At 40.3% G+C, this 11,099-nt stretch overlaps 1 protein-coding gene across 1 annotated transcript in view; it reads right to left on the bottom strand.

Moving 5' to 3' along the window:
- Positions 1–733: 733 nt before the first annotated feature.
- The window catches only part of LOC138964578 (carnitine O-palmitoyltransferase 2, mitochondrial-like), an 18,090-nt gene continuing 7,724 nt past the window's right edge, over positions 734–11,099 (bottom strand). The window contains exons 8-15 of the mRNA XM_070336568.1: positions 10,580–10,677; positions 9,937–10,083; positions 9,302–9,428; positions 8,628–8,824; positions 7,812–7,981; positions 7,019–7,247; positions 4,424–4,612; positions 734–3,370 (exon numbers count right to left, since the gene is read on the bottom strand). Coding sequence (XP_070192669.1) covers positions 3,222–3,370; positions 4,424–4,612; positions 7,019–7,247; positions 7,812–7,981; positions 8,628–8,824; positions 9,302–9,428; positions 9,937–10,083; positions 10,580–10,677 — 1,306 coding nt within the window. The 3' untranslated portion in view covers positions 734–3,221. The remainder of the gene's footprint in view (positions 3,371–4,423; positions 4,613–7,018; positions 7,248–7,811; positions 7,982–8,627; positions 8,825–9,301; positions 9,429–9,936; positions 10,084–10,579; positions 10,678–11,099) is intronic.

Raw genomic sequence — 11,099 nt, 5'->3', positions numbered from 1 at the left:
TCCTTCAGGTGAGATTTTTTTCTTCAAAATTAAAATTGATAAACTACGCCTCGATCTGATATGATTTCAGCTTTCTCGACATTCAGACTGATAAATGTTGATATCACAGTCACATCTAACGATAACTAATAATATATACACAGTTTAAACAAAATGTGGCACATGAGGGTTGTCAAAGGCAGATACGATTTACAAAAACATAGTTAACAGCTGAATTTCCAAAACCCCACACGTAAGATCTCCAACATATTCAACCAAACGTGTCCGTCACAATTTTAACGTGTCTACTGTCTCGGAAGCAGCCGTCTTGTGTGCTGGGGATGCCACGCCCTTACTTAGTATTGTGTATCGAGCTCAGTTACCGATATTATCATTATTTTGCTGTGTTTCTTTTTCACTGAAAACGTGTTATAGTTGCTCCAGAATTCATAAACTTGCGTCTTTCTGACAAACGATTGGTTGTAATCTAATCACTACGAAGTGCATTTTCCCAAGAGGTTGACAGTGACATTCTGTGACCTTTTGTTATTACCGTGATTGAGAGGAAAAGTTAATGAGAAAGAAGTGTACCAAATGCAACTTTCTGTGAAAATACAGGGCTGGGCCCTATTTTGTATGAAAGGGATGGGCTCTAAAAAAAACACCAGCAGGTACAAAGGCAGGTCATCGGGGGGGTTTATACCTATGCTGTTGACATTTAATTAGCATTTGAAAGGGATATTTTAGGTCTCTTCTTGAAAAAAAAAGCTATAATATATGACCTTACTGTGAGAATGCAAGTTTCCAGTACAAAGGACTTAACATTTCTTACATACTGCTTGACTAAAATCTTTACAAAAATTGACTATATTCTATACAAGGAACACTTAACAAGGGTAAAAGGAGAAACAGAATCCGTTAGTCGCCTCTTACGACATCCTCGGGAGCATCGGGTAAATTCTTCCCCCTAACCCGCGGGGGGATTGAATAAAATAATTAATCTGAAAAATACAAATAAATAAATAAATACCAACCCCGAAAACTACAGATCAATAGTCAGCAGTGTAGCAATTGTTCATCAATGTATTGTTCATTTATCAACTTCCCTCGTGTCATTTTAAAACTCTGTCTCTCTGGAATGTGTGTATATTTACCTACAATACTAAGGTCTTTCAATGCACATTATGTCCAAAAGAGCTCAGTAATGAATCAGAGAAATATCCAGGTCTATAAAAAAAATTGTTGTTACTAACACATCAAGACAAATGTCACAAAATCAAAAAGACAAAAACAACTTCTTTCTTTATTTGGTGTTTAACGTCGTTTTCAACCGTTCAAGGTTATATCGCGACGGGGAAAGGGGGGAGATGGGATAGAGCCACTTGTTAATTGTTTCTTGTTCACAAAAGCACTAATCAAAAAATTGCTCCAGGGGCTTGCAACGTAGTACAATATATGACCTTACTGGGAGAATGCAAGTTTCCAGTACAAAGGACTTAACATTTCTTACATACTGCTTCACTAAAATCTTTACAAACATTGACTATATTCTATACAAGAAACACTTAACAAAGGTAAAAGGAGAAACAGTATCCGTTAGTCGCCTCTTACGACATGCTGGGGAGCATCGGGTAAATTCTTCCCCCTAACCCGCGGGGGGTGACAAAAACAACAAGTATGCATGTATGTGCATACAAAATAAGCTTACTGCGAGTAAATTTCATTAGTTAATTTACCACAATCAATGCCCAGAATTAACATCACAACGTACCATCACACAATCATATGTCAAATGTCAACTTGCACCCATCAGACATTAAATATACAAACATAATCACAACAGTCGGAAACAGATGCTTTAAGTTGTGATCAACACAGTAAGGAAACATATTTGTGCTTTTGTGTGTCTTGCAATCATAGGCCAGCAATGTTGAAATCGAAAGTATTATGCTTGAATATTACATGCAAAGCAGACACTAATACCTCCTGGATAAGAAATGAGATTTCTTTACTGAACTATTATTTTGACAGATTTGTTTTCTTTTGCTTTTTGATTACAGTCGAACTCGCTTAAGACGAATCACTGGGGATCGGGAAATAAGTTCGTCTTAACCGAAATTCGCATAAAGAGAATTGATTGATTTTTTTTTTTAAGTCTTGTACATTTTATGGTGTTTCAATTTGTTTCTTTGGCAACTTTCATGCTGCTTCACGTTTGGACAATAAAGTGACATATTCAGTTACATGTTCATGTGTGTCTCATGTTGAGTGATGATTGTTGAGTGAGAGTGAGCACACAGATGTTTCATCCATTGCCGATAACTCACCTTGCCGCTTTCAATAGAAAGCAACGGCAGGTCACCCTACACATCCTACACATCAATGTAGGAATACAAACAAGACCTTCAACTTCGCAATTACCCGGACTTTTTTTGCGTTTTAACAGCATTTATATCAACTACGTTTGCCATGTGCATTATCCCAACCGGAAGCGTGAGCATTTCCGATCCGAATGTTTAGGCTTATGGAATACCGCGTACAAAGTACCGAGCGCCCGCGAAGGTTACATACGGCGTATGAATACTTCGGTCATTACAAACTGCGATGACTTTTGCGGGCAGCGTAGCTACGGAACGCAGTACGCTTGAACGCTGATAGAACTGAAAGAGGTTGTATCGAAGAATAACAACAATAAACCGCGCCCGCTTGGAAAGAAAACCAAACACTCATATTTAAAATTGTTTTGTGAGTACAGTGTAATCAGTTTAACTTTATTCAGTGATCGGTTGAGCGATGGTTCAAGCAGTCGACGCAAGGGAAGACTTTGACACATTCAAACTTCTCAAATTCCCATGATATGTCGATCTCGGGACGAGTTTAAAGATTTCGTCATAAGCGTGAGTAAATTACAGACATTATGCATGCTTGGGAATCCAAAAAGTGCTCGTTATAAGCATAAATTCGTTACAAAGAATTCGTTTCAAGCATTTTTTTTAAGCATGAAGAAAGAGGTATTCAGTTGGGAACTTAAAACTAATACGTTATAAGTCAAAATTCGTAACTAGCGTGTTCGTTTTAGGTGGGTTCGCAGGAAATACACTTGTGATTTTATATGATAATTGGAACACAAACCAACCAGGTACATTAATTGTTACGGGAATCATCTTGGATTATTGCACAACGTACTCCAATCAAGATTCTCACAGACATAGCTCCATGGTAACAGTACACATTCACGATAATCACGTAGATCTGCTTGGCATCTTGCCCTCAAGGACGTCGTGAATGTCATGCAGACACGCCCCCAGACTATCCACCATAGCCGTGGCGTTGTTCTGCGGCTTGTAGGCCGTCACCATGAACCCTGCTGCTTCGTCCTGAATGGCATAACCTGGACAAACATATTGCACACATTGACTTACTTTTCATCATGACATAGTTAATTAAAGTTAGATGTTCTGCTAACAATTATTCATCTGACACAAGCTGTTCTGACCCATGGTCAAAGAGTCGACCCTCTGACAGGGGTGTTGCAGGCAGCTCTGTTTCCTCCTTGGGGATGAAGCTACCAGGGGAAGGGATTGTGTTGGAGGTGCGGGTAGAGGGGTAGCCCTCCCGGTGCTCCCCCTTGGACCTCCCTAGTCTAGGACCCTGGGTCTTCGCGAGGTGGCCATTGTGGCGTAATCCCTCCGGACTAGCATAACGTTTCCCTATCCCAAGACCGACCGTGCGTGGTCTATGACCACATCCTCTACGAGGTGACCCTATCAACTAGGCAGCGCAAGCCCCTAGGCGAAACACGGCGGATCTAGAGGAGATAAAAAAATTGAGCTGCCATGAAGACGGAGCATGTTGGCTGAGGACAGCGGGCAGGCCTTCTGTGCCGACACCCATCTACAGGAGAAAACCAGGCATGCACGCATCAAACCCAACATGGCCATACAAAAAAAAAAACGGACCCTCTGACAGTTTTGACAAATATATATATGAGGCCATCTACCAAACAATTGTTTTTGTAACCAGAATATTTGCAGGACCTAGACATGTTTTCAGTCCAGGTCCAACTGACCAGTATTGTCTTCTGAGTCTGGGAACAAGTTAGCACTGCATTACTTTTAACGGTTTTGACACTTTCCAATTGCCACTAGCAAAAAAAGTCAGAAATGGTCCGATATGGCAAAAGTATTATTCATTGAGATGGCTAATTTATCCAATTCAAAGAGGATTTACATGAGATCCTTCGATAATTAAGCTATGCGTGCATACACAGTGGAACCCTCTTGATCTTTTAAGACTCCCTCCCTTTTAAGACCGTTTTCTTAGACTTTCTGTTCATAAACCTCTGTACAATTACCCCCATTTTAAGACTCCCTCCCTTTTAAGACCTGATTTTCTCAGAGGTCTTAAAATGGGGGGTTCCACTGTCGCTAGTAGCGTCACTCACCCACTCCATAGCCTTCTGGAACCACAGGGCAGAATCCTCCAATGAGAACAGAGGGGTCAGGGAGCGTGGAGGTGGAGAGAATGTCATAGATCATGGTGCGGTATCCCTCGTCGCTGAACAGCTCGGGTGACTCTCCCTTAGCCTCTGCCAGTTTCCTCATGGCAAACAGGTGTCGGTCGAACCCCTGGCCTGAAAGTGAGAGCGACGTTGCTTGAATCAATTTATTTGCCATTAGAATATTGTTGACCTCCACGTCGTGAAGGTAGATAGAACATTGTATAAATCATGTATAAAGAATTAAAAAACCAAGAAGGTTAGTAACGGGACCATTTAATTTGTGACAAAACAAGACATTCTCAAGGACATACGGACCTAATTTTTAATATTTTATTAATATTTTTGGAAAGTTAGTAGCCTATCTGTTTCAGGAAAGGTTAAGTTATTGGGACGTTTCATTAGGGACAAAAACTTTGAAGAAGAACTTTGACCAATTGGCCTACAAGTTAAATAACAGACAAAAATTGATGAGAAGTGTTGCCGTGACGTTGTTGCTTCGAAATATATAAAAGTATTAACGTTGAGAGGCTGTAACCCACATAAATGTTACGATATACCATTGGATAATTTAACCTTGCATGCAGAAAGTCCATCATATAAGCCTAATGTTTAAAAGCAGATAGACCTTGGTACCTACTGTATATAATGTTTATGGTAGACAGACAACCGTTTCAGCCTTGTATAATAAATATAGGTTACACACTCAGAGTTCTAAATATCGTGCATATTTTCCCTAGGGTCGATTTTCAGGTATTACCTCGCCAGACGAGGACGAGGTGTGTAAGCTTTTTATCCCATTACTCCGACGTTTTCATTAAAAAACACCACTTTTTGACACAAACTCTGAAAGTGCCTGTTTTCTGCTGGCCAAACCTTCAGCGACCGCAAATTGTGTCATCAAATTCATGTGCGAAACGAGTCCCCTTTTGTCTTTTTGGTAAACGCGCCATAAAAAGTCTGCTTTTGTATTTAGTCATCAATACTGCTTTAGAAAACGAATTATAGAGATTGCGCAGTTCAATGCATTTGAAACTGTGCAGTTACCGGCCGGTTTCAGTCGGTGACCCAAGTCGGTTGTCAGAGGCATTCGCCAAAAAGACTGCGTGTGTGATTTTACAAGCGATGGTGATGATTGCTGAATTTGTGCTTATTCGAGCTGTTGTGGTTCAGTGTTCTAATTTGGATTACTTACTTCTTCAATTGTCATTTAGGTGAGCCTTACTTTGATGTCTGTCGTTCAGTCTTAGGCCAGTAAGTTATCTGTACTGTACTGCGGTAGTTTTGTTCTGCTGGTCTATTCAATGTAGGTCAAAACTTGTAAATCTATCTGCCTGCATGCCCTGAACCTAGACACCGTTGTTTACTTTAAAATTGAAAAATAACACACGCAAGATCCGACCTTCTTCGCCATCTTTTATTTTAACCGTATCTCCAACTTTGTAAGTGGCAATTTATTTCCATGTTGCTGGTCAACTTGATCAGTAAGCTTAGCCGGTGACTTCTGTAGCAAACGACAGATCTGCAGCAGACGACAGATGGGACAGCCTTGTTCTGTTGAACCAGATTTAGCAATCAATGCTCTAAAAGCGATAGCAAATTAACAAACTGTAAGCATACTGTTTTAGTTTAATTCTTATTTCGTTGCTCAGGATTTTGAATCAGGATTTTGTTGTCGGGATTGATCTAAGCGGTTGCCCATGAAGAGTACTAGAGTTGTGCGCCTTGAATCACTGTCTGTCTCTATCGCTCCCTCTCTCTCTCACCGCTTCGGCCAACTCATAATCTTCACTCAGCTCTTTTCACCCCAGCAGATTATGTGTATTCTTTGTTGTTTTCTTTATTTCTTCAATGTTAAAATGTAAGTAGATCGTTAGCTAAACGTGAGTTCGACTTTTATGCCGCAGAATATCTCAATCGTTTTGCTATAGAAAGTAGTCCCCGAGTTAACGATAAATATGCAGATGACCTCAATAAATTATTCAATTGTACTCTGAGATCAAAGACAAAGACCAAAGACAGGTGAGATCGAGACTCGGTTGTGCTGGATTATCCATATGGTTGTGATGGATTATCCAGAATAATCACCTCCTCAGCTAACAGAGACAAAGAGGCAGGTCATGGGATAAAGATGGATAAACCTTCGCAAATTATTTAAAATGATGTTCACTTTCAGAAAGGTTTTCTCCCACTTTTAGAGTTCTCTATTTTTAATCTCCGCAGAATTATTTGAAATTAAAGCCGGAATTTACTCTAATATCATTCAATAACCGGTATTTTTGTCCCTTTCCCAAACGTTTGTTGCAGATTTTCTTCTAAGCCGAATCAAGTGTGTGCGCAAATACTGATAACTCTTCAGCCTTCAATTTACTTCTTTCTCTTTGGTTTGTGTGGGGTGCAAAACCAACATAACAGTGACAGCTCTTTTCTTCTGGAATAAAATTTTCCCTGCATGACTGCTTCCTATTCCATCATTTAGGCAGCCATACTCCGTTCTCAGGGGTTAACTCTTCACCCTAGCCGACACTCCAACAAACCTACCCATTGCTGCCTCTTTGGTCAGTTGGTTGTGGACGTTGGAGCATTCTTTGATGGCTGCCTGAATATCCTGGACTGTGGCGTTGCTGCCTCTCTCAAACATCTGTTTGCATACGGTGTGTGTGGCGGTGGTGCAGGGACGAACTGTCTCTGTACGACCGTGTTTGAATGCTGATGTGCTGCACGATTCGTAGGTACCCACACACTTTCCGGTTAACTGGTACTGGGCCAGCTGTTCAAATATAAAATTGCATTTTATAACATGAATACACGGGAAAAAATCTGTACAAAAATAGCTTTTACATTGCGTAAACCCTTGTAATTCTCTCTTCCCCACCCATGATCCCCCAGCCCTCTCCCCCTCCAATGCCACCCTGTTGTTGTTGTCAACACCTTAGCTTTTTAGTCGTAATATTATCAGACACTACACAGCAAGCTCTTCAAAATTTAGCATCTCTGAAGATGTGCTAATTAAAATCTGTTCTGCTAGAAATGATAATGATCATAAAGAAAGGGTTTCCCTGGGGATGATTCTTATTTTGAAAGAGGGTGGATAGCACACCCAGAAGAGTGCACACACTCACACTCACTCCTTCTTCCATGCATTCTTTATTTCAAAAGCAATTCTGAAAAGTCGGGAAAAAAAGACTTGTAAAGGGAGACAATTATCCTAACAAATCATGATCCAGCTCGAGACTTCCAAAGGTGCACCCTTCCTTACAGAACATACCTGGAAAAAACAAACAAACAGAAAAACACAAACACACACACACAAACACATCAAGGAGTGCGATACCTGTATGGTGAGCTGCATAAGGGAATCAGGGCTGATCTTGAACTCCTTGGCAATGCATTTGTTGAGCTGCTTGCTCTCAAAGTAGTTCATGTCCAGGGAGTCAGTTTTCTTTGTCAACTCCTCCCTGACTCTGCCGATGGTCTCCTTGACGAAAGGGTCAAGCTTGAAATCTGAAAATAAACAGGAATTTGTAACTGCCAATCTGCACTTTGGATAATCTTCATCACCCTCCCAATCAAGTCTGTAAATGTACCTCCACTTTCAGACTTCCTTCTATTTAAGACCTAACTGTACAGAGCCTCAAAACAGAGGTCTCACTGTTCATGTTCCATAGACACCAAGCAACCCTAATAGAAAGGCTCACTCGCATTTGTTACCATGAGCTCTTCTATACTTCAAGTCTGTAAATTTACTTTCACTCTCAGACTCCCTTCCATGTGAGACCTAATTTCACAGATTTTTTTCAGGCCATAAAAGAGTTTTCACTCTTCCACAGACACCATGAAACCCTCACAGAACTACTCATTCACAGCAAAATTCTCTTCGTCAAGTCTTTACATCTTAATTACTTCCACTTTAAGAATCTTTCCTATATATTCAAGACATAATTTTCACAGCAGTATGGAGGCCCTAAAATAGAAGTTCCAAAGACACTATAAACCCTCATAGAACTATGCAGTACTCACTCACTCACTGTACATTTACCTTTACCTCCGCTTTAAGGCTACAGTGTACCTCCTTTATATCAGACGTAATCAGATTTTTGAAGGTTTTACTGTTCGACCGACACTGTGCAACCCTCACAGGACCACTCACCCAGTTTTTGCACCACTCTGGAAGAATCCACCTTTGCTGGCACAGACTGGGGGTGGAGGAAGGGGTTAGTGGTGGTCTCTTTGTACAGTTCTTTGAAATATCTCATGATGGCTACGCCGTCTCCCCACGCATGCTCAAAGTTCACTGCCGCTGTTCCTTGTTTGCTGACAAGCAGCTGGAAGCTTTTGTCGAACCACCTGAAAAACAATTAGCATCACTGTTGAGTGAATTAACCCAATTTGCCTCTCGCACAGAATGACGCTGTCTCCTATGTGGTTTCCATGGCATGGGAAGCAACTCTGGCAATTTCAAAAAACACGATTTCTCCTTTTTCAACCTTGTAACTGTAAGGATACATATAACATCACAGTCACATCTAAATAATAACTAAAGCTCTCCCTCAGATGTATTGTCTGTGAAACACATATGGAGATGTGTTATTCTAATGCTAAAAAAGTTCATGTCTGACTGACACTGTAACAAAAGAGGAAAGATCATTCAAGGGCATATCTTTATAAAATTCCTTTAAAGCTTTTCAGTTTATCTGTTTCCTTGGTCACAATCAAAAAACGCTGGCACTTTGACGGTTTATTTGTTTTTGGATCCCTTGGTGACAAGTTGTCCACAAACTAAATGAACGTATGTAATTCTCAGTAATACAAAAAAAAGTGTACCGATTTGTGCCGTCGCTGAAGAGGAAGGATCGTGACAGCTGAATGGGGTCAGGGAGATCCTCGTCATCCAAGCAGAGACAGAAAGCAGCGCCGTCCAGTAACTGCAGCTGAAGTTCGTTGCTGTCCGCTAAAACAAAATATACACAGAGATTCATGTTGCAGCATGTTTTATCTTAAATTAATGTAATTCTTTTCAGGGTAAACCATTTTTTAATTACTACCATAGTAACTCTATTTTACATGCGCTGAGGGCATCTGTCCATATATGACACCAAAAATCAACAGGTGTCTCGGTCAGTTGTGGTCCATAGAAACACAGGAGGTAAGGAGCTGCGTCTGGTTTTGTATAAAATAAGCACCAGGCTGAAGCTAACAAAATCAAATTTAATGCTTTCAACGAAAACCAATTACGAGCCTTTGTCCAGGTATCTTTGTCAGTTGTTGTTAAGAGCAACAACTGTCATTGTCATTTTGGGCAGAACATTTGCTAGTTCGACGCTACCAAAAGTGAAATGTTTGGAATGCAAAACCAGTTGTTTGGCCTATTTTTTCGTGTTGGTGTTAGTTTTTGCTTGTTAATTATTTTTCTCTCTTGTTGTCATTGTTTGTTTCTAACTCGTTTAATTAAGACGCACCTGCATTAATCAGCTGTATGCGTGCCTTGGTCCAGGTGTCTCGGTCGGCAGTGGTCAAGAGACCGAGGGGGTGAGAGGGAGGTGGTTCACTGAGGGACTGGATGTATTGCAGGTGTGCCAGAATCTCCGTCTCATCCACTAAGTTACCTGCAACAATTGAAATGTGAAAGATTCCTTGCAACAGAACAATGAAACAGTTAAAGCGATATTGTCTATACAGTGGAACCCCCTTTTAAGACCCTGTTTTCTCAGATTTTTTGTTTATAGCCTCTGTAAATTTACCCCCATTTTAAGACTCCCTCCTTTTTAAGACCTGATCTTCTCAGATTTTTGGAGGTCTTAAAAGGGGGGTTGCACTGTAGAACGTTAATGTCAAACATGTCAAGAATTCAGCCATCCAGTTTAACTTGCGTTAAATTTATTTGTTAAGATATGAAATACATACGTTTGGAAAACATGCTGTGTAAAAAGGGGGAGTATCAATGAATGGTTCAAATTTATTACCAGTATGGTACGTCACAGCGAGAGAGAAAAAACACAACAACAAAAGAAGTGTCAGAATATTTTCACACCAGCACCTAGTATAAGAATGTGACAGACAGGAACTGAAAATGACACACACAAAAGCTTCTTAATTACAAACCATCTCTATCGAAGATGTCAAAGATGTAGAAGTGTCCATTTCGCATGACAAGTAGATGTTTTGCATTTACATCAGTATACAGCTCATCCTTCTCAGGTCTGAAAATCAATAAAAGAGAAGACATTTTTCAAAACCTCCTCATTCACCATTTGTGCACAGATGTAAAGGGTCACAAAGAATTAAGAAGCAGGGCACTGCTCCTACTGTTTTTAGCACATTATTGGTATACATGTACCAATTTTGTGCTAATCCTATGCTACAACTGTACTAAATGTACCAAAAGTATACTACAAATGTGCCACGAACAAATTGGTACATTTGTGGTATACCACAAAATGTGCTACAGGTTTCAATCCTATGATAGAAATGTGCCAATCATGGACTTTGTCATTTTATTCTATGCCAGAAATGTGCTAACCAACAACTTTGTGCTCTTTGCATGTGCTAGAAATGTGCCAATCATGGACTTAGTTATTTTCTTACGCGCTAGAAATGTGCCAATCACAGACTTAGTAGACAG

The sequence above is a fragment of the Littorina saxatilis genome, linkage group LG4 (assembly GCF_037325665.1).
Source record: "Littorina saxatilis isolate snail1 linkage group LG4, US_GU_Lsax_2.0, whole genome shotgun sequence".
NCBI lineage: Eukaryota > Metazoa > Mollusca > Gastropoda > Littorinimorpha > Littorinidae > Littorina > Littorina saxatilis.
Note: the sequence above shows the minus strand (reverse complement) of the source record. Positions and strands in the feature narration are given on the sequence as shown.